Genomic DNA, 21,769 nt, shown 5'->3' with positions numbered 1-21,769 from the left:
ACCTGCCGATTAGCCAAGGCAAGTCGGATCTGACACCGACTATCCGGGCCCCCAATTAATCTGCCCCCCCACCATGCAGAAATTCAAACACAACCATCTCTTTAAATCAACAACAAACAGGGCTCAAAGCAGCTTTGCCTGGGGGGGTTTAAGCCTGCTGCTCTTCCCTCCCGCCGAGCCTTCATTCATAAATGTCATCGAGCTGCTTAATTAAGTCCCTGGAGAATTTTATGTTGCTACACACACACACACACACTTTCTCTCCCCCCCCCCGCTTTTTTTAAAGGATTATTTGCAGGGGACGCACTCTGGAAAAAGACCTGCGTTGAGGAGACCACAGAGAGGAGGATAACTGGGACATCCAGAAGTTGGGGCGCAGAGGCAGAAATGTGGGCAAAGCTGTAAGATAGTTCCATGGAAAGGGGGCACCCCCTGCATTGGGTAGAGCTCATACCACCCTGTTGTGACTCAGCAGAAGTTTGCTGTGAGTTGAGTCGGGATGCAGGAATAACAATGCAGCTGGGGCTCGTGAGTGTGGTCTTCTGGAGATAAAAGGACTGATGGTGCCACGCCCTGGTTGCAGAAGTCAACGTTCATCGTTCGTTCGTGGTTCATCGTGCATCGGTCGTGGTTTGTTTGTGAGACGCACTTGGATAAGTGATTTGCTTTCTGTAACCCTGATTCAAAGAGACACTTGGAGAAGTGATTTGATTTCTTTCTGTACACCTGGTGTTGCCGTAAGAGATCTTTGTTTTTGCATTCTGTTATCTTCTTGCCAGAGACTTTATTTATGTTTAATTTTGGGCTCGCAGCCAGCGGAAGCCAGGACTGATAAAGTTATTTCCTTTTAAGTCTGTCTGCCTGTCGTCTTTGAACGAGCGAAGAAGGGGGCACAGAACACCACCCCTATTCGGTTCAGCCGGCAAGCTGATTGCAAATGATGCTTTGCTGGCAGGGCCAGGGGTTCGGTTTATTTATTTATTTAGTTTGCCATTCATGTACAAGATTACAGGAATAAGAATAAACAGGAATCAGAATGCAGGAAATGGGTGCAAATCAATGGGGACAGTAGGACAGGGACGGAAGGCACACTGGTGCGCTTATGCACACCCCCTTTACGGACCTCTTAGGAATGGGGTGAGGTCCACGGTGGACAGTTTAGGGTTGAAGCTATGGGGAGGGCATTTGAGGATGTAAGAACGGAGCCGGGTAGAGCATTCCAGGCGTTGACCCCTCTGTGGCTGAAGTCGTATTTTCTGCAATCGAGTTTGGAGTGGTTTCCCTTGAGTTTCTACCTATTATGTGCTCATGTATTATTACGGTTGAAGCTGAAGCAGTCGTTGACAGGTAAGACATTGTAGCAGATAATTTTGTGTACTACACTTAGGTTTCTAGTCCTCAGCATCCCAGTTGGAATCCCAGAACCTGGGATATTTGCATTTCCGAGTTCCTGGGGGTCGCAATTGTTACCTGCCTACCCTCTTGTTTTGGTTTGTGTGTGTGTGTGTGTGTAAAAAGAAACACCCACAAACATTGCAGCTGCCTTCAGGCTAATTCTCCTCCTTTATTTACCTACAACGAACAGGCGGAAAATGACACTGGCATTGTCTGCTGCCAACAGTTGGCAATGCCATCTTGGGGAATTTCTGGAAGCTGTTAAAAAGGTGGGGAGGCTGGGGAATGCTCTGAGTCCAGTTTGCTTACACACATAAGCCAAGAGTGAATAGACTTTGCTACAGCAATAAATCTTGCGAGTTTTGTCCTGCTTTAGGTCCCACGTTTGATCTGAATCTCCTGTCAGGCCAAATTAATAGCAATAGCAATAGCAGTTAGACTTATATACCGCTTCATAGGGCTTTCAGCCCTCTCTAAGCGGTTTACAGAGTCAGCACATATCGCCCCCACAGTCTGGGTCCTCATTTTACCCACCTTGGAAGGATGGAAGGCTGAGTCAACCCTGAGCCGGTGAGATTAGAACAGCCGAACTGCAGAACTGCAGTCAACTGAAGTGGCCTGCAGTACCGCACTCTAACCACTGCGCCACCTCGGCTCTTTAAAGTTCCCCAAGATTATTTTGTTAGAAGTGAAGGGAAAGTACAAGTCAGGTGATCACTTTAAAAAAAAGAAAAGCCATTAATAAGTTCAGCGTTGGACTTTCTGAAGGAAGAACGAACAAGCGTTGTTAGAAACCATGTCAAAACACTCTCACACTTTGAAGGAAATAACGCTGGCGGAATCAATGTTGTTTCCCTGGGCTGAATCCAATTATGAGAAATGGGACTTTACAAACCAGCCATCGACGGACACATATGACATTCATAACATCTGCAGACGATGGAAGAGAGACAGCCAACCAGCCAAAAGGGGGACAAAAAGACCCCCGCATCCCCCCACTACCCATATCAGCAAAGATTAACTCTAAGGGTAGCATCAGACCAGTGGTGGGTTTCAAAAATTGTTGGAACCTACTCTGTGGGTGTGGCCTCCTTTGTGGGAGTGGCTTGCCGCCCATGTGACCGGATGGGAGTGGCTTGCCGCCCATGTGACCGGATATGAAGATGCCGACGACACTTCTCAGAACCACCTTAAATGACCTCACACACAGCACTGGCATGCATAAGAATAGGATGTAAAGTTGTTTTTTAAAAGGCATCTTTGGTTTGCGCTAAAACAACTTCAACACACGCAATGTTCTGATTGCACCACAAACGCAGTAGTCATCCTTACCGTTCACAGAGGCACTGAGTTTTATAAATAGGAGCATGATAGTGTAGAATAATCATATCCAAGGACCAGTGGTGGGTTTCAAAAAAATTTGGAACCTCTTCTGTAGGTGTGGCCTGCCTTCCGGGTCCACTGGTGGAACCTCTTCTAACCGGTTCGGTAGATTTGACGAACCGGTTCTACCGAATAGGTGCGAACTGGTAGGAACCCACCTCTGCATCAGACCAATCACCCACATCAAGGAACTGCCAAAGATGCCAACAGCAAACAGCTCAACCAAAGAATCGCTAAGATCATTGGCCCCAACATTGACAGGGGAAGCCACCAGAATATAAACCGACAGCAAACATCCCTCCTTACTATCACTGATTAAAGGAACATCTGCATGGAAACCAAGCATGCTCGGAGAGCACCAAACAAGACTTTCATTTGCACAAACGCAACTTAGTAGGCGTGAAGACGTGTATTCACGAGACTTTGTTAGCAACGAATCCGAGTTGAGTTTCTTTGTGGGCAAAACATCACACTGTGGGTTTTGAGGTCTCCTAAGAATAGTCAGGGGACGCTGTGGCTCAGTGGCTAAGACGCTGAGCTTGTCAAATGAAAGGTCGGGAGTTTGACAGTTCGAATCCCCAGCGCCGCGTAACGGAGGGAGCTCCCGTGACTTGTCCCAGCTTCTGCCAACCTAGCAGTTCGAAAGCACGTAAAAAATGCAAGTAGAAAAATAGGAGCCACCTTTGGTGGGAAGGGAACAACATTCTATGCGCCTTCAGTTCTGAGTCATGCCAGCCACATGACCATGGAGACGTCTTTGGACAGCGCTGGCTCTTCGGCTTTGAAAGCAGATGAGCACCGCCCCCCTAGAGTCAGGAACAACTAGCACATATGTGCGAGGGGAACCTTTACCTTTAAGAATAGTCAAGAGAAATATTAAATATTATTAAATATACAACAGAGAGATACGGGATGTACAAATGTAGTAGGGATGCACCTGTGATCAAATGACATATTGTATGTGATGATGGGGGTTTCCCCCCCCTTTTTTTCTTCTTCTCTTCCCATTATTTTTTTTCTATTGTTATGTGATGTTGTCTATGTAATAAAAAAATAAAATTATATATGTATGTATGTATGTATGTATGTATGTATGTATGTATGTATAAAGAATAGTCAAGAGAAGACAAGCAAGGAGATAGTCTCCCTGGATATTCTTCCAGCCACACAAATAAAGAGGAACTAAGAGTTGCAGGGAGAAAGTATTATTGGAATGGTGAAACTACACAAACCATCCTTCCTTTGAGGCAGGGCAGCCCAGCGGATGTTGACATTTTCTCTGCTCAAAGGGTTGCATTCTCTTCCAAGGAGCACAAAGCTAAGTGCTGAAGCTCTCAAGGGAAGACGGAGCAAGAATTTTCAGCAAGGATCAGGTCTGGCCAAGAGTAATGAAGCTGAAACTAGTCTGGACTGCTTCAGTTGGTAGAGCAATTATCAACCAATTATTATTTTTTTAGCACCTAGGCAACATTTAGAAAACTTCAGACAAGTTTCTATCCTCTTCTGGTCATGCGCTCCACGAACAGCTTGACATTGATGTTAATTAGAGAGATCGACCCTCTTCATAGTTTTTTTTTTTTTTAAGCATCCATTATGGCCATTCCCTCGCACCTTCTAATGTTTATCCTGCCCTCATCCAAAAGACCATCAGTGAGGTCTGCATTGAATCATAGCTGCTGCATGCAAAACTATTGCCAGAGTCGTGTTGTTCGCACAATATACTTCTCCCTGATAACTTAACTGAGTTTATTCAATTAGCCCAATTTTCTGGGTTCACACACAGCCCCCCCCTTCACCGAATTAGCCCATTTCCTGAGTTCACACAGTACAATTCAGCAAAGGAGCCAGATTTCTAGGACATTTCTGTCCTAATCTCCCGTAAAATAGTCCACCCTGTGCTTTACACAATGCCTGTTGGCATCTCCAATTCTTAGAAACAGATTCTGGTCTGTGCAGAGGCAACGGCCGCCACAATTCCATCATGTTAATATGCCCTATTTGTTCAATTTTAGGCTTCGGCATATCTAAACTCGAGCATTAAAACTGGCACAGCCGATAGGACAATGGGGTGATCTAGCCAATAAAGCACTCCTGCCATCCATGTTTAGAAGAAAAGATGGCATTATTTGGAAACTAATTAGAACAACTGCTGCTATATTTTTGTTTTTCCTAGAAAAAGGAGAAAAACCTGTCCCTCTTGGCTTCTGGAAATTGTTCTCTAGACAGAAACTCTCAAGGCACAAGGTACTTTTCGGGAGGATGGGATTGGCTGGTGCAGATCAGCTGACCAGAGCCCCAGGTGACTCACAGGAAGGTGATTCTGCTCAACTTACCTGTCTTGGGCTTATGAAATGGAGAGAGAAGGGGAGGAGTCCACTTTACCCATCCTTTTAGATCAGGGTTCTTGGCCACTTTTAACACGTGGACTTCAACTCCCAGAATTCCCCAGTAAGTCTTATAGTTGCCAACAGCCCAGATTCAGACAAGACACTTGAGCTGCACCATGTTTTGATGGAGACAAGAGGTAGGGTGGGCAAGAGCCGAGGTGGCGCAGTGGTTAGGGTGCAGTACTGCAGGCCACTTCAGCTGACTGTTATCTGCAGTTCGGCGGTTCTAATCTCACCGGCTCAAGGTTGACTCAGCCTTCCATCCTTCCGAGGTGGGTGAAATGAGGACCCGGATTGTTGGGGGCGATATGCTGACTCTATAAACCGCTTAGAGAGGGCTGAAAACCCTATGAAGCGGTATATAAGTCTAACTGCTATTGCTATTGCTATGCTAGCAAGGGAACAGATTAACAGAGTCGGAAGGGACCTTAGAGGTCATCTAGTCCAACCCCCCAGCCCAAGCAGGAGACCCTTCACCATTTCTGACAGATGGCAGTTCAGGCTCTTCTTGAAAGCCTCCAGGGATGAAGCTCCCACAACTTCCAAAGGCAACTTCTGTTCCATGGGTTGATTGTTCTCACTGACAGAAAAATTCCTCCTTATTTCCAGGTTGAATCTCTCCTTGGTCAGTTTCCACCCATTCTTCCTTGTCTGGCTTTTGGGTGCTTTGGAGAATAGCTTGACCCCCTCCTCTCTGTGGCAGCCCCTCAAATATTGGAAGATGCTCTCCTGTCTCCCCTGATCCTTCTCTTCATTAGACTAGCCATGCCCAGTTCTTGCAACCGTTCATCGTATGTTTGAGCCTCCAGGCCTTTGATCATCTTAGATAGATTCAGATTAACAGAGTTGGAAGGGACCTTGTAGGTCATCTAGTCTAACCCCCTGCCCAAGCAGGAGACGCTGCACCATTTCTGACAGATGGCAGTTCAGGCTCTTCTTGAAAGCCTCCAGGGATGAAGCTCCCACAACTTCCAAAGGCAACTTCTGCTCCATGGGTTGATTGTTCTCACTGTCAGAAAATTTCTTCTTATTTTCAGGTTGAATCTCTCCTTGGTCAGTTTCCATCCATTCTTCCTTTGGGTGCTTTGGAAAATAGGTTGTCCCCTTCACTCTGTGGAAGCCCCACTCAGATATTGGAAGATGCTATAATGTCTCCCCTGGTCCTTCGCTTCCTTAGACTAGCCATGCCCAGTTCCCGTAACTATTCTTCATTATGTTTTAGTCTCCAGTCCCCTAATCATCCTGGCTGCTCTTCTCTGCACTAAGGGTTCTCAACATCTTTTTTTTATAGTGTGGTGACCAAAACTGGATGCAGAATTCTGGTGTGGTCTAGGTAGAAACTGAGTGTCAGCCTCTGCTTTGCTGCTGCTTCGGCTGCCATTGAAATGGGGAGGGGGGGCATGGTATTTGGGAGGGGTTACTAATAGTGCTGGAGGAAGATTCTGGAGTTTTGCTGCCTGTCTTACTGCGCATGCGGAGAAGGTTTCCCGCCAAGGCCAGCGGAACCGACATTCCATCTTGGTGATGCCTTTCGAAGTTATCTCGCACCTGACACTTGGGAGAATTATGATTGGACTGTAACTGGGATGCCAAGGGGTGGGGGTGGGTTATTCTATATATCATTTGCTTTCGCGCCTAAATAATCAGTCTTCGCTTTGCTACGCTTCTGATCATTTATAATTAGTAAAAGTACACTTGATTTCTATCAATGGAGTCTCGTGGTTTTCTTTCCTAATTATTCAATGGAGGAGTGCTGACACTGAGCTTCCTCCAGTTGAGCCAAAATAGGATTTCTTTGTGGTTTAAGGTTGAGCATAACGTTGTAGGACTAAGAATTATTCTCCATTCCAAACAGATTTAGGGACGGCTTTCATTTATAAAACGAGTTTATAGAGCTTCCCTGTTTTGTAATATTAGTGGGTTGGCATTTATATCTGACATGGGTAATATATTTTGTTCTGGGCAATAGGCTGCCTTTTGCCTGTGGCTGGTTTACTAGTGGCAGGAGGAAAATGGAAAGAGATGCCATTTGCATTTAAATGGGGAACAAAAACGACCCGATTCCTCTCCATTCGTGCATAAAATATAGTAAAATTTGGGATCATCTTTTGGAGAGTATCAAGTCCTCTCTGAAATTTTAGGGACGCCAAATTTCACACTGCCAGTTTACAAGCCAGAGACAGAGGGGAAAAAAAATTAGGTTAGATTGTACAATTGGTGGCTGCAGAGTCCAAGGACGAATGTTTAAAAACGGAGAAGCCATTCTTGCAAACAAAATGTGAATCATGCTTCTTTTAAAGCTGGGGCAGAGAGAGTATAAAACAAGAAAAAAAAAATAGAGATAGAACTGGGACTGTCTTTGTAAACAGTTCAAGAAAGAAAACAGGTTTTGTTTCCTTCCAGAAAATTCCTCTTCATGATAAAAGAACAGATTTAAACCCGTTACTGTAACTCAGATTGACAGTCTGGTAACCGTTGCCTGAATAATGCAGCGTATTCCTGCTCGCTCGGTTGTTATGGGTACAGCATACACGAGAAGGGGCTGCAGAAAAGGACTCTAAATATAAATATTCCTTTGCAGGAAAGAGCATTATGAATAATAGGGATCAGGAAGTAAGACAGGCAGCAGACAATATGTATCCAGCCGAAAGAAGGAATGCATACCAATAAACTTTCTTTGAGATGGTTGTGATTCTCTTTTGAAATTTATTTTGAAATGGTATCTTGTCTGCAGGCACTCGTTACAACTATTATGGACATAGTGAAATATAAGGGCATAAAATCCATGTGACATACCACCCAAAATGTACTGTGTCTTATAGCGAGTCCAATGTGATGGTTAAGCCACTTCTTCTTCAGCTCCTGCTGGGCCAGAGAACTCAAACTTGGGAAGGACAGGACACCAGGTGTGTGTGTGTGTGTGTGTGTGTGTGAGAGAGAGAGAGAGAGAGAGAGAGACAGAGACAGAGAGACAGACACAGAGAGAGAGAGAGATGAGAGACAGAGAGAGACAGAGAGACAGAGAGAGAGATAGAGAGACAGACGGAGAGACAGAGAGAGACAGAGACAGAGAGAGAGACAAAGAGAGACAGAGAGAGATAGAGAGACAGAGAAAGAGAGAGACAGAGAGAGAGAGACAGAGGCAGAGAGGCAGACACAGAGAGAGAGAGAGACGAGAGACAGAGAGAGACACAGAGAGAGACAGAGAGAGACAGACGGAGAGATAGAGAGACAGAGAGACAGACGGAGAGATAGAGAGAGACAGAGAGACAGAGAGAGAGACAAAAAGAGACAGAGAGAGAGAGATAGAGAGACAGAGAAAGAGAGAGAGACAGAGAGAGACAGAGAGACAGACACAGAGAGAGAGAGACAGAGAGACAGAGAGAGAGAGAGACAGACGGAGAGATAGAGAGACAGAGAGAGACAGACAGAGAGACAGAGACAGAGAGAGAGACAAAGAGAGAGAGAGAGAGAGAGAGACAAGAGAGAGACAGAGAGAAGGATATGGAAGGAATTTATATAATTCTCAGAAGCCAGTATCTGGAGATTGTTTGGGAAAATGTGAAAACAATGGGAGGTGGAAGGCATTTACAATGTTTTCGTGATAGCTGGGAGAAAATGATAGTAATGGAAAACAAAGAGAAAGGAATTTATAACCCCCTAGGACATAAGAAGAAAACCTTGTGAAAGTGCTCACTTCACCTGATGGCTTTCCATTCTTTGATCTCCAAAGGATTTCAGAGATTCCACCAGGTTCTCCACCACTGATCCCTCTTGAGGCAGAGACAAACGGAGCATTTGTCATGGGTGAAGAATCTAGGCCATCTCTTGCTGACCTACATCTCTTAGGATCCATTCATCAGATGTTCACTTCATTGAAGAACAAGCTGCCTTTGGAGCCTCAGGAGAAGTTTGAGGAGATGAACATCACGGAGGAGGGTCAAAAATGTGTGGCGAAACTCTCGCGCTCTTCAAAGGTTGAAGAAAATGCTGCTGTTTTTGTTCCTTTTCCAGAAATGATAACTCGCGATTAACCAACCGTACTGCTGAATCTGACCCATTCCTACCTCTCTGAGTAAAACTCAGCACTTAAAGCAACATTCTGGGGCTTATGGCTATGCTTCCAAGATCTAACATTCTCTGGAACACCACAAAAACTAAACTAGAGTTGCTTTGGCTGCAAAAGTCCACCAACGTTGTTGACAAAAAACACCATTGGTGGTGAGGTCCAGAAGCTAAGAAGGTGCTTTAAGAAGTTAAGATATCACAGCACATAGAGAAAAGGCCGTAGCAATAAATGGGGCGTATCTGAAACCCCAAAACTGGAAAAGTCATTTCGAAGGGGTGCACTATTTCAGCTGAGGGACAATGGAGAAGATACAATGCGAACATGCTGTTTTCTACCGAATTCTGGAGAACTTGGATTTCAATCTTCTTCCTGACATGACTGGCTATCCAGAGAGAATCTCCCATTTTTGTTTAAAGAGCAGCCCTGTTCAAAATTTGCCACAAACCATATCCCCTTCCAGCATTGATGATGTTACCTAGTTGGGTCACGAAACGTTGGCAAGAAAACCACCAAGCTCAGAGAGCACCAAGAACACCTCAAGCTTAAGCAGGTCAGATCACGACCCAAGGAGATGCCTTCCTCAAAACACGCTAACCTTGATTTGTGACCAACATGGTTAGGGTTTGTTTATGGCTTTGCATATCAGACCTTTGGTGATTTTAAGATCTTTAGGCATGGCCCCAATCCAGAAAATGGAAGAATCGCATTCCCAGTTGTAGGTCTGTTGCGTGAATACAGATGCTGCACATTCACAGGGAGTCCATGCCTCCCGGCTGAAGCATCCAATCCCTTCCCCTCTCCCTCCAAATACTATGCACCCTGGTGGCTTTGTTTCTCCTGTCAAGGAATGTACACACTCTGTGCTTTTTCATACTTTCAATCCCTCTCTTTGTACGTGTCCCACACACGGTTCCAGTTAGATAAACCACTCGGGGGTCTCCTCCTGCCTGGGCCGCCTTTCTGATGCTCTCCAGCCTATAATCAAAACATCCAGAATTGCGCAGCTAATGAAAAGAGCTGAAAGCCGAAGGGAAGCAAACATCGGCATTCAAAAGCCCCCTTGCTGGGCCCTGTGTGTTTGCGAAGTCTTTCCTTTCAGGGTTGGGCGTTCGGTCAAACAAACAAAACAAAAATAAGAATGGGGCCTGTTGGGTGTGTTTGTGTATTTGTTGAGGAGTTTGAGGAATGCGACAGGAGTCAGGCTGAAGTCCTCTCATCCTATCCAACTGTCCCATTTGGGAGATCCCAGCAGGCCAGGCAATATGTGTTCAACCAATCCCAGCATTGGGGGATGCCTTCGTCAACTGGTGCGGTGGCCTTATTTACACTTCGGTGCTTTCTTGCGGTAGATTTCTTCGGTGAAAGGCCTAGGAGAGGGAGAGGGGAGATGTGGGGATGAGGGAACGGGGCACCAGGGTTTGGTGGGAAGGGGGAGCAAGGGAAAAAAAAGTGGTGAATATTCAGAGGTCCTACTGCCCTCGCCTTGTCTCTCTCATCCCACCTAGGTCAGTGTTCTCAACCGTAGCAACTTTAAGCTGTGTGGACGTCAACTCCCGGAATTCCCCAGTTGAAATCCAGACAGCGTCAAGTTGTTGAGAAAAACTGGCTTTTTTCCCCGGGCAAAGAGGTCATCGTAACTGAAAAAGGTTGATATGAGCCGAGGTGGCGCAGTGGTTAGAGTGCAGCACTGCAGGCTACTTCAGCTGACTGCTAGTTCTGCAGTTTGGCTGTTCAAATCTCACCGGCTCAGGGTTGACTCAGCCTTCCATCCTTCCGAGGTGGGTGAAATGAGGACCTGGATTGTTGTTGGGGGCGATATGCTGACTCTGTAAACCGCTTAGAGAGGGCTGAAAGCCCTATGAAGCGGTATATAAGTCTAACTGCTATTGCTATTGCTAAAGGAGAACTGGCAAGACACGGAGCTCTCCACCTCTGTCCTCCTTCAGTCTCTTCAATGTCCTCTGAGAAAAGTTTGCAAGGAAAACCGTAAGAAGGAATTTTATCCGTGGAGGAAACTCCTAAGAACCAACCCATTGAACATCTAACCTCAATTTCTCCTGCTGAGAGGGAGGTGGATGTCCAAGGTGTAAAGTTCTCCTGGATCTCGTTCTCCATTCTCTACTGAGGTCCCTTTGAGTGAATGCTTGGAACCTTCTTCCATAAAAATCTCACACAGGGTCACCATTTATGCTTTAAATATCTATGGAGATTCTCAGTCATCCAGGTGATGGTGGTGCTTCTTTGAAAGGCAACTGGACTTTCTCTTCCCTTGAAGATCTTTCGCTTCTTGGATGATGAGTGAAATGTCTTCAAGGAGCAACAAAGTCCAGTTGCCTTTCGAAAAAACACCTTTGAGATTTGTCCTTCAGACAACTGCTTTCTAGCAGAACCTGCTTTCTATCCATAACTATCTCTTTGAACTAGGTGTATCTGGGTCGTTGGAAGGACTATCAGCTGGAAACAGCGTGCAGTGGCTTGGTTTGGCATAGTGATTTAGGATAGAATAGAGCTGGAAGGGACCTTGGAGGTCTTCTAGTCCAACCCCCTGCTCAAGCAGGAGAACCTACATCATCTTAGACAAGCGACTTTCCAGTCTCTTCTTTAAAACCTCCAGTGATGAACAGAACAGGAGTTGGAAGGGGCCTTGGAGGTCTTCTAGCCCAGCCTCCTGCTCAAGCAGGAGAACCTATGCCATTTCAGAGCCGAGGTGGCGCAGTGGTTAGAGTGCAGCACTGCAGGCCACTTCAACTGACTGTTATCTGCAGTTCGGCTGTTCAAATCTCACCGGCTTAAGGTTGACTCAGCCTTCCATCCTTCCGAGGTGGGTGAAATGAGGACCCAGACTGTGGGGGCGATATGCTGACTCTGTAAACTGCTTAGAGAGGGCTGAAAGCCCTATGAAGCGGTATGTAAGTCTAACTGCTATTGCTATTGCTAGAGTGCTGTACTGCAGGCCACTTCAGCTGACTGTTATCTGCAGTTCAGCGGTTCTAATCTCACTGGCTTAAGGTTGACTCAGCCTTCCACCCTTCCGAGGTGGGTGAAATGAGGACCCAGACTGTGGGGGCGATATATGCTGACTCTGTAAACCGCTTAGAGAGGGCTGAAAGCCCTATGAAGCGCTATATAAGTCTAACTGCTATTGCTATTGCTAAATGGCTGCCCAGTCTGTTCTTAAAAACTTCCAGCATCGACAATTTCTGAAGGCAAGCTCAGAAATTGTCCACGGGTTAATTGTCCTCAGTGTTGGGGAGTTTCTCCTTAATTCCAGGTTGATTCTCTCCTTGATTAGTATTCCACTATTGAGCAATGTCCGTGAGATTCCTTTGATCAGTGAGAAGTTATTGATCAATTGAGCTTCATCAAAAGACAGAAGCAGAACCCATAGTGGAACTAAATCCAAGTTCTGGGTTGAACAGGGTTGAACGCCCCCTATAGCATCATAGAACGTAAACACTAAACCATACAATGGAACACAGCCTGTCCCACTCTTCAGGCTGATTGGCATTTAGCCGGCATGCAAGGAAAGACTCAGAGTGTGGCCATCTCACAGGCCCCGCATGTGGCTCAGAAGAATCCACGGGTAAACCTCCCCTTCCTTTTATGAATCACTTCTGAATGAATGACCTGGAAATATCCATAACTGCCGGCATATGATTAACACAGCCGGAGAGACTTATTCTAGGGACGTGTGGGTAAATTCATCAACACGTCAACAAAACTTGCAAAGCAGAAGGTTTTCTTGGGGAAAGTTGGACCGCACATTATTATACACGCTATAAATGTTCTCGCTGGTGGGTTGTTTCCCATCAGGAGTTTCAACTGACCAAACGAAACATCAGCTCCAGGTTGGCCCACCTGTTGACCAAACTCTGAAAAAACCACCTCAGGTGTTGGCATGGGAATGGCCTCGATTCTCCACGCTTGTAGAATCCCTCAGTCTCACTGACCCAAAACAGGTTTATCATTTGAAGGGAGGAAAATCCAAAGATGGATCTGGACCTATTGAGCTGGTGGGCCTGATAGGGCAGGTTAAGAATGACTTTCTTCTCACCTGGTTGAATCAGAATCAGAATAGAGCTGGAAGGGACCTTGGAGGTCTTCTAGTCCAACCCCCTGCTCAAGCAGGAGACCCTAGACCATTTCATTCAATCAATCAATCAATCAGAATAGAGCTGGAAGGGACCTTGGAGGTCTTCTAGTCCAACCCTCTACTCAAGCAGGAGACCCTATACCATTTCAATCAATCAATCAATCAGAATAGAACTGAAAGGGACCTTGGAGGTCTTCTAGTCCAGCCCCCTGCTCAAGCAGGAGACACTATACTATTTCAATCAATCAATCAATCAGAATAGAGCTGGAAGGGACCTAGGAGGTCTTCTAGTCCAACCCTCTGCTCAAGCAGGAGACCCTAGACCATTTCAATCAATCAATCAATCAATCAATCAATCAATCAGAATAGAGCTGGAAGGGACCTAGGAGGTCTTCTAGTCCAACCCTCTACTCAAGCAGGAGACCCTAGACCATTTCAATCAATCAATCAATCAATCAATCAATCAGAATAGAGCTGGAAGGGACCTAGGAGGTCTTCTAGTCCAACCCTCTACTCAAGCAGGGGACCCTAGACCATTTCATTCAATCAATCAATCAATCAGAATAGAGCTGGAAGGGACCTTGGAGGTCTTCTAGTCCAACCCTCTACTCAAGCAGGAGACCCTATACCATTTCAATCAATCAATCAATCAGAATAGAACTGAAAGGGACCTTGGAGGTCTTCTAGTCCAGCCCCCTGCTCAAGCAGGAGACACTATACTATTTCAATCAATCAATCAATCAGAATAGAGCTGGAAGGGACCTTGGAGGTCTTCTAGTCCAACCCTCTGCTCAAGCAGGAGACCCTAGACCATTTCAATCAATCAATCAATCAATCAATCAATCAGAATAGAGCTGGAAGGGGCCTTGGAGGTCTTCTAGTCCAACCCCCTGCTCAAGCAGGAGACCCTAGACCATTTCAATCAATCAATCAATCAATCAATCAATCAGAATAGAGCTGGAAGGGACCTAGGAGGTCTTCTAGTCCAACCCTCTACTCAAGCAGGGGACCCTATACCATTTCAATCAATCAATCAATCAGAATAGAACTGAAAGGGACCTTGGAGGTCTTCTAGTCCAGCCCCCTGCTCAAGCAGGAGATCTTATACCATTTCAGACAAATGTCTGTCCAGTCTCTTCTTGAAAACCTCCAGTGATGGAGCACCCACAACTTCTGGAGGCAAGTTGTTCCACAGATTAACTCTCCTCACTGTTAGGAAGTTTCTCCTCAACTCCAGTTTGCTTCTCTCCTTGATTAGTTCCTATCCATGGTTTCTTGTCCTGCCTTCCGGTGCCTTGGAGAATAGTTTGACCCCCTCTTCTTTGGGGCAGCCCCTCAAAGGCTGGACGACTGCTATCACGTCCCCCTTAGTCCTTCTTTTCCCTAGACTAGCCAAACCCAAACTGTCCATATCTTTTAGCCTGGAGGCCTTCAATCATCTTAGTTGCTCTTCTCTGAACTTTTTCCAAAGTCTTAACATCTCAACATTGCTACGGGGTGACCAAAACTGGATGCAGGATTCCAGGTGTGGTCAGCACATTCCAAAACAGTATTCTGGAGAGCAGGAAATGGCAACCTCTTTTCTAAGTAAGATGTTCCCCACTACGACTCGTATCAACCCCAACCTGCGTGTATGTCCAAGGATGACTATGAGGGAAATATGCCAGTGGAAACATCCGGAGGACAATTCTAGATTTGATGACCACGGTAGATAACACCAAACCATCTCTCTGAATCATAGCCCACCTTTATATTAAGTCCGCTGGGAAAACACAGAAAGTAGGTTAACTGAAGGCAGGGAGGAGGGGTGGGGAAAGACACGGCCCCCTTTCTCAACACAATTCCCTCAAATGAAATCATGCCTCATTATTTTTTTCCATCCCGCATGGAGGCCACTCACCCTTCGTAGAGCAGAGCAATTGCATAGCACAGAGCCACCTCCACGGTCAGGATGAGACCCACTGGGCTGGAGCTCCTGATTTGAAAGAGGCAGAAGAGGAGAACAAAAGTTGGGAAGGGGAGAGAAGGGTGAATCAGCAAGAGAGACACCGAAGTCATCCGTTCCCCCCCCCTTTTTCCCGACAATACCCGAGGCTGGGAACTTGCCCGTCCGCAGGCAAACTAGGTCACCTGGTCAAAAAAAGTTGCAGAAAAAGAACAACATCGTAAAAAAACAATAATATTTATCCTGACCTAATTGAGTCATAACTCCATTAAGTCTTGGAAGGTGGGAGGATGGGAGGGTGTCAGTGGCTTTGGCTATATTAAATAATGTGATTTGGCTCAGTGGAGGTGGAGCTACGAGGACAAAGCTGGGAGATTATGACGGCTCCGGAGAAGTTGGTTATGCAACATGGGGAGGGGGAGGAGAATGGCTACAACTGAGCAGAAATCTCCCCAAATCCAGGGCAACAATGTAGGCCAGAGTCAGAACAGGAATGAGATGGGTCTACAAAGGAAGACCACCACCCCCAGTGGGATGAGTCTTGGGCCAACAGATTTTTCTTTCCTAAGAAGCAGTCCTCCTGGCAACGTTCTTCCAAGATTGGTTTATCAATAGCAATAGCAGTTAGACTTATATACCGCTTCATAGGGCTTTGAGCCCTCTCTAAGCGGTTTACAGAGTCAGCATATCGCCCCCAACAACAATCCGGGTCCTTATTTTACCCACCTTGGAAGGATGGAAGGCTGAGTCAACCTTGAGCCGGTGAGATTAGAACCGCTGAACTGCAGATAACAGTCAGCTGAAGTAGCCTACAGTACAGCACTCTAACCACTGCGCCACCTCGGCTCCTTATCACCCAACTTCTGAAGCTTTCTAGGCCTCAATTTCTCTATGATGGAAAATGATCATCAGTGGGTGGAACGATGGGTTGGCTGATTATTTAGGGAAGAGCAGAAAATTTGCAGCTCAGGGTTGGACTGTGAGGTGCTTGGTGTTCTCCGAGCTGGGCTGCTTTCTCGCAGATGTTTCATGACCCAACTAGGTAGCATCATCAGTACCATAAAGAAGTGGGATCTGCAGAGAGGAGGAGGAGGAGGACTGTGGGGTCCTTGGTGCTCCCTTAGCTTGTTTTTCTTTCTTGCAGATGTGAAACATTTTCTTGCAGACGTGAAACATCTTCAAGAGAACAACCAAGCTCCGAGAAAACCAAGGATCCCACATTTAGGGGGCAACTGGGTAGTTTCCAGATGTTGCTTGACTGAACCTCCAGCAGTGCTGAGATAATCCAAACAATGCTGGGGGACCTTCTAGTGGGCCACCACGTCCTCCGATTCAACTTTAGACCTGTAAACGTCTCAGGTCTGGCTTTCAAATGAGATGATCCTTGCCAGAACAGGAGCCGGCCTCCGCCCCTCCCTCTCTGGTCTCTTTTCCAAGACAGGTCCCTGCTCCCTTAGCAATGAAGGAGAAGAGCAGGCGCATCTCTTCAACTTGGCCTTCTAAATGCCCAGCCGTGATTTCCTTTTTCATCTGGCGTTTAATGAGTAATGCTGATTTAATTATTTATGCTTAAGAGGCTGCATGGCTGTCTTTTACGTTGCCTTGGGGGGGTCTTTCAAGAAGTTGGCCCCGAAATATCTTAAGTTAGGCTAACGTTGTCCGAGGAATTCTCAAGCGATCGCTTTTGGATCCTCTCCAGGAGAAATGTCAAAAATCATCCCAAAAGTGCTTTCTTCAAGATTTTCTGGCTTTTCATTTTTGTAATTTTTTTTTTAATCTCATACCTACATTTACAAGTATACATTCTCACAGCTATTATTCACATTGTGCTTTAACACTTTTACGCATTCATTTTTCCATATACAAAAATTAAAACATATAATCGGGATTGCTTTGCTTATCATCCCATACCTCTGTTTTATTTTACCACAACGCTCCTTCCTTTCCTCCCTCCCTCCCTTCTTCTCTACTTCCTTCTTTCCTCCTCTCCTTTCCCTTTCCTTCCTCCCCTTCCTCTCCCCTCCTCCTCCTCTTCCCCTTCATTCCCTCTCTCCGCCTCTTACTATCCCTCCCTAACTTTCTGGCTTTTCTTTGGAGAGGTTTTGCTTCTCATCCAAGAAGCTTCTTCAGAGCTCCAAGAATCTTGGATGAGAAGTGAAACCTCTTCAAAGAAAATCCAGAAGATCCAGATGCCTCTTCAAAGAAGCACCTTTGGGATAACCATGGCCTGGAGGACTGAAAATCTCCATAGGATCGAAAGTACCGCTAAATCTACTCACTCCATCTAATCTCCACAGAGGCTACTGCTCAGGGGCAGGGCACCCAACAGATCGTTTAATTCCCAAAATTGCCACTTAGATAGGATTTGTAGAAACTTGTGGGAAAGTGGTTTAAGTTTTTGATGCGTTATTATTCAATTTGACACCCTGGAGCTGGCAGTCAAAAGTCTAATTGGGCACCAAGCAATTTCCCAAGACAAACTTTTGACAACTTAGAAAACTGTTTTGATTTCACCTCCACCTAATCTGCTCCTTTCTTCAGCCAAGACTAACTCATGATGTTGTTTCTGCCTTAATCCCTCTTAGAAATGTGTAGGGAGGAAACCTTCTACTGTTTGCCCCCCCCCCCCACTAACCTAACGTTGACTTAGCTGTAGAAGAAATAGGTCACCGACCAAAGGAATAATGAATGAGCATGATTAAGCAGATGCTAAAGAGGGCTCGGTGAGTGGCAGACCTTCTGATGGAAAGTGGGTGACCGTGTCCAGTCTCACAGATGCCACACTGGGAAACGCTGAGAGAGAGAGAGAGAGAGGGAGGGAGGGAGGGAGGGAGGGAGGGGGAGGGAAGGAGGGAGGGAGAGAGGGAGAGAGAGAGGGGAGAGAGAGAGGGAGGAAGGGAGAGAGGGAAGGAGGGAGAGAGAGGGAGAGAGCAAGAGAGGGGGGAGAGGGAGGGAGGGAGAGGGAGGGAGAGAGAGAGGGATGGAGGGAGGGAGAGAGGGAGAGAGAGAGAGGGAGAGGGGGAGAGAGAGGGAAGGAGAGAGAGGGAGGGAGAGAGGGGGAGGAAAGGAGGGAGGGAGGGGGAGGGAGGGAGAGAGAGAGGGAGGGAGAGAGAGGGAGAGAAGGAGGGAGAGAGAGAGGGAGGGTGGGAGAGAGAGGGAGGGAGGGGGAGAGAGAGGGAGAGACGGAGGGAGAGAGGGAGGGAGGGAGAGAGAGAGGGGGGGAGAGAGAGGGAGGGAGGGGGAGAGGGAGGGAGGGAGAGAGGAAGGGAGAGGGAGGGAGGGGGAGGGGGAGAGAGAGGGAGGGAGAGAGAGGGGAATGGATGGAGGGTGGGAGAGAGAGGGAGAGAGGGAGGGAGAGGAGGGGGGAGGAGGAGGGAGGAGGGGGAGGGAGGAGAGGGGGAGAGGGAGGAGAGGGGGACTGAGAGGGGGAGAGAGAGGGGAGAGAGAGAGGGAGAGGGGGGAGAGAGAGGAAGGGAGAGAGGGCAGGGAGAGAGGGGGAGGAAAGGGAGGGATGGGGGAGGGAGACTAGGGAGGGAGGGAGAGAGAGGGAGGGAGGGAGAGAGAGGAAGAGAAGGAGGGAGAGAGAGAGGGAGGGTGGGAGAGAGAGGGAGGGAGGGGGAGAGAGAGGGAGAGACGGAGGGAGAGACGGAGGGAGAGAGGGAGGGAGGGAGAGAGAGGGGGGGAGAGAGAGGGGGGAGGGGGAGAGGGAGGGAGAGAGGAAGGGAGAGGGAGGGAGGGGGAGGGGGAGAGAGAGGGAGGGAGAGAGAGGGGAATGGATGGAGGGAGAGAGGGAGAGAGGGAGAGAGGGAGGGAGAGAGGGGGGAGAGAGAGGGAGGGAGGGAGAGGGAGGGAGAGAGAGGGGGAGAGAGAGAGGGAGAGGGGGGAGAGAGAGGGAAGGAGAGAGAGGGAGGGAGAGAGGGGGAGGAAAGGAGGGAGGGAGGGGGAGGGAGGGAGGGAGGGAGAGAGAGGAAGAGAAGGAGGGAGAGAGAGAGGGAGGGTGGGAGAGAGAGGGAGGGAGGGGGAGAGAGAGGGAGAGACGGAGGGAGAGACGGAGGGAGAGAGGGAGGGAGGGAGAGAGAGGGGGGGAGAGAGAGGGAGGGAGGGGGAGAGGGAGGGAGAGAGGAAGGGAGAGGGAGGGAGGGGGAGGGGGAGAGAGAGGGAGGGAGAGAGAGGGGAATGGATGGAGGGAGAGAGGGAGAGAGGGGGATGGAGGGAGAGAGGGAGAGAGGGAGGGAGGGAGAGGGAGGGAGAGAGAGGGGGATGGAGGGAGGGAGAGAGGGAGAGAGAGAGGGAGAGGGGGGAGAGAGAGGGAAGGAGAGAGAGGGAGGGAGAGAGGGGGAGGAAAGGAGAGAGAGAGGGGGAGGGAGGGAGGGAGGGAGAGAGAGGGAGGGAGAGAGAGGAAGAGAAGGAGGGAGAGAGAGAGGGAGGGTGGGAGAGAGAGGGAGGGAGGGGGAGAGAGAGGGAGAGACGGAGGGAGAGACGGAGGGAGAGAGGGAGGGAGGGATGAGAGAGGGGGAGAGAAGGAGGGAGGGGAGGAGGGAGAGGGAGGGAGAGAGGAAGGGAGAGGGAGGGAGGGGGAGGGGGAGAGAGAGGGGGGAGAGAGAGGGGAATGGATGGAGGGAGAGCGGAGAGAGGGAGAGAGGGAGGAGAGAGAGGGGGAGAGAGAGGGAGGGAGGGAGGAAGAGGGAGGGAGAGAGAGGAGGGAGGGGAGAGAGAGAGAGAGAACATTTAAACACTAGGGAGTGGAGATCAGATGGGCCAACTCTATTGAGCCAAAACCAGAATTGGTCAACAACTCATCTAAACAATGCTGAGGATTGAAGATTCATTTCCTGGTTCCTCTGTCGGATTCACCCACGGGGATCCGCCTCTCCAAGAAACGAAACATCAAGGGGATGTATCAACATCAACATCAACATCAAGGATGGCCTCATTCCACTGCCCAGTTATGAAAGCAGGCCAGAAGAAAAGGGGGTCACCAAGCATCTATTGAGGATCCTGTAATGGAGAAGATGCCCCAGCTGTGAGGCTTTCATAACCGCTGGAGAGGAACAGCAGGACCATAAAGCTGAGGGCTGCGGAAACAAAGAACCACTGGAAACCGCTGGGCCTTCCAGTTGAGAAGGAGAAAGAGTGCAAAAAGATGGGTTCCATTAAGACGTCCTTCTCTTCAGCAGCCTGTGGAATTCTATAATTATGGCTTCTAAATGCTTTTCCAACATACGCGGCAGATCAGAATTTATTCTAGCTTTGAGTTGGCTTCATTCATTGCAATCCAGCCTGCAGGTTTAAGCTCCAGCCAACCTTTGCAAGAGGGTTGAAACTAAACCGTCGTGGGTTCTCTAACCCTGGAGATTTTTAAGAAGAGTCCATAGTCTGAAATTGTATAGAGCCTCCTGCTTCAGCAAGAGGTTGGACTAGAAGACCTCCAAGGTCCCTTCCAAAGAAGTGGTTTGGTGCTATCTACCCTGGTCATCAAATCTAGGATTGTCCTCCGGATGTTTCCACTGGCATATTTCCCTCATAGTCATCCTTGGACATACATGCAGGTTGGGGTTGATACAAGTCGTAGTGGGGAACATCTTACTTAGAAAAGAGGTTGCCATCTCCTGCTCTCCAGAATACTGTTTTCAAATGTGGTGACCACACCTGGAATCCTGCATCCAGTTTTGGTCACCCCGTTGCAATGTGGAGATGTTAAGACTTTGGAAAAAGTGCAGAGAAGAGCAACTAAGATGTTTGAAGGCCTGCAGGCTAAAACATATGAACAGTTTGGGTTTGGCTAGTCTAGGGAAAAGAAGGACTAAGGGGGACATGATAGCCATCGTCCAGTATTTGAGGGGCTGCCCCAAAGAAGAGGGGGACAACCTATTCTCAGAAGCACCAGAAGGCAGGACAAGAAACCATGGATAGGAACTAATCAAGGAGAAAAGCAAACTGGAGTTGAGGAGAAACTTCCTAACAGTGAGGAGAGTTAATCTGTGGAACAACTTGCCTCCAGAAGTTGTGGGTGCTCCATCACTGGAGGTTTTCAAGAAGGGACTGGACAGCCGTTTGTCTGAAATGGTATAAGATCTCCTGCTTGAGCAGGGGGCTGGACTAGAAGACCTCCAAGGTCCCTTCCAGCTCTATTCTGATTGATTGATTGATTGAAATGGTATAGGGTCCCCTGCTTGAGTAGAGGGTTGGACTAGAAGACCTCCTAGGTCCCTTCCAGCTCTATTCTGATTGATTGATTGATTGATTGAAATGGTCTAGAGTCTCCTGCTTGAGCAGAGGGTTGGACTAGAAGACCTCCTAGGTCCCTTCCAGCTCTATTCTGATTGATTGATTGATTGATTGATTGATTGATTGAAATGGTCTAGGGTCTCCTGCTTGAGCAGAGGGTTGGACTAGAAGACCTCCAAGGTCCCTTTCAGTTCTATTCTGATTGATTGATTGATTGAAATGGTATAGGGTCCCCTGCTTGAGTAGAAGGTTGGACTAGAAGACCTCCA

The 21,769-nt window shown here is 47.7% G+C and overlaps 1 protein-coding gene across 1 annotated transcript in view; it reads right to left on the bottom strand.

Moving 5' to 3' along the window:
- Window positions 1–8,969: 8,969 nt before the first annotated feature.
- The window catches only part of PEMT (phosphatidylethanolamine N-methyltransferase), a 41,306-nt gene continuing 28,506 nt past the window's right edge, over window positions 8,970–21,769 (bottom strand). The window contains exons 5-6 of the mRNA XM_032238420.1: window positions 15,228–15,448; window positions 8,970–10,601 (exon numbers count right to left, since the gene is read on the bottom strand). Of these exons, the coding sequence (XP_032094311.1) occupies window positions 10,553–10,601; window positions 15,228–15,448 (270 nt within the window). The 3' untranslated portion in view covers window positions 8,970–10,552. The remainder of the gene's footprint in view (window positions 10,602–15,227; window positions 15,449–21,769) is intronic.

The sequence above is a fragment of the Thamnophis elegans genome, unplaced genomic scaffold (assembly GCF_009769535.1).
Source record: "Thamnophis elegans isolate rThaEle1 unplaced genomic scaffold, rThaEle1.pri scaffold_165_arrow_ctg1, whole genome shotgun sequence".
Taxonomy (NCBI): Eukaryota; Metazoa; Chordata; class Lepidosauria; order Squamata; family Colubridae; genus Thamnophis; species Thamnophis elegans.
Note: the sequence above shows the minus strand (reverse complement) of the source record. Positions and strands in the feature narration are given on the sequence as shown.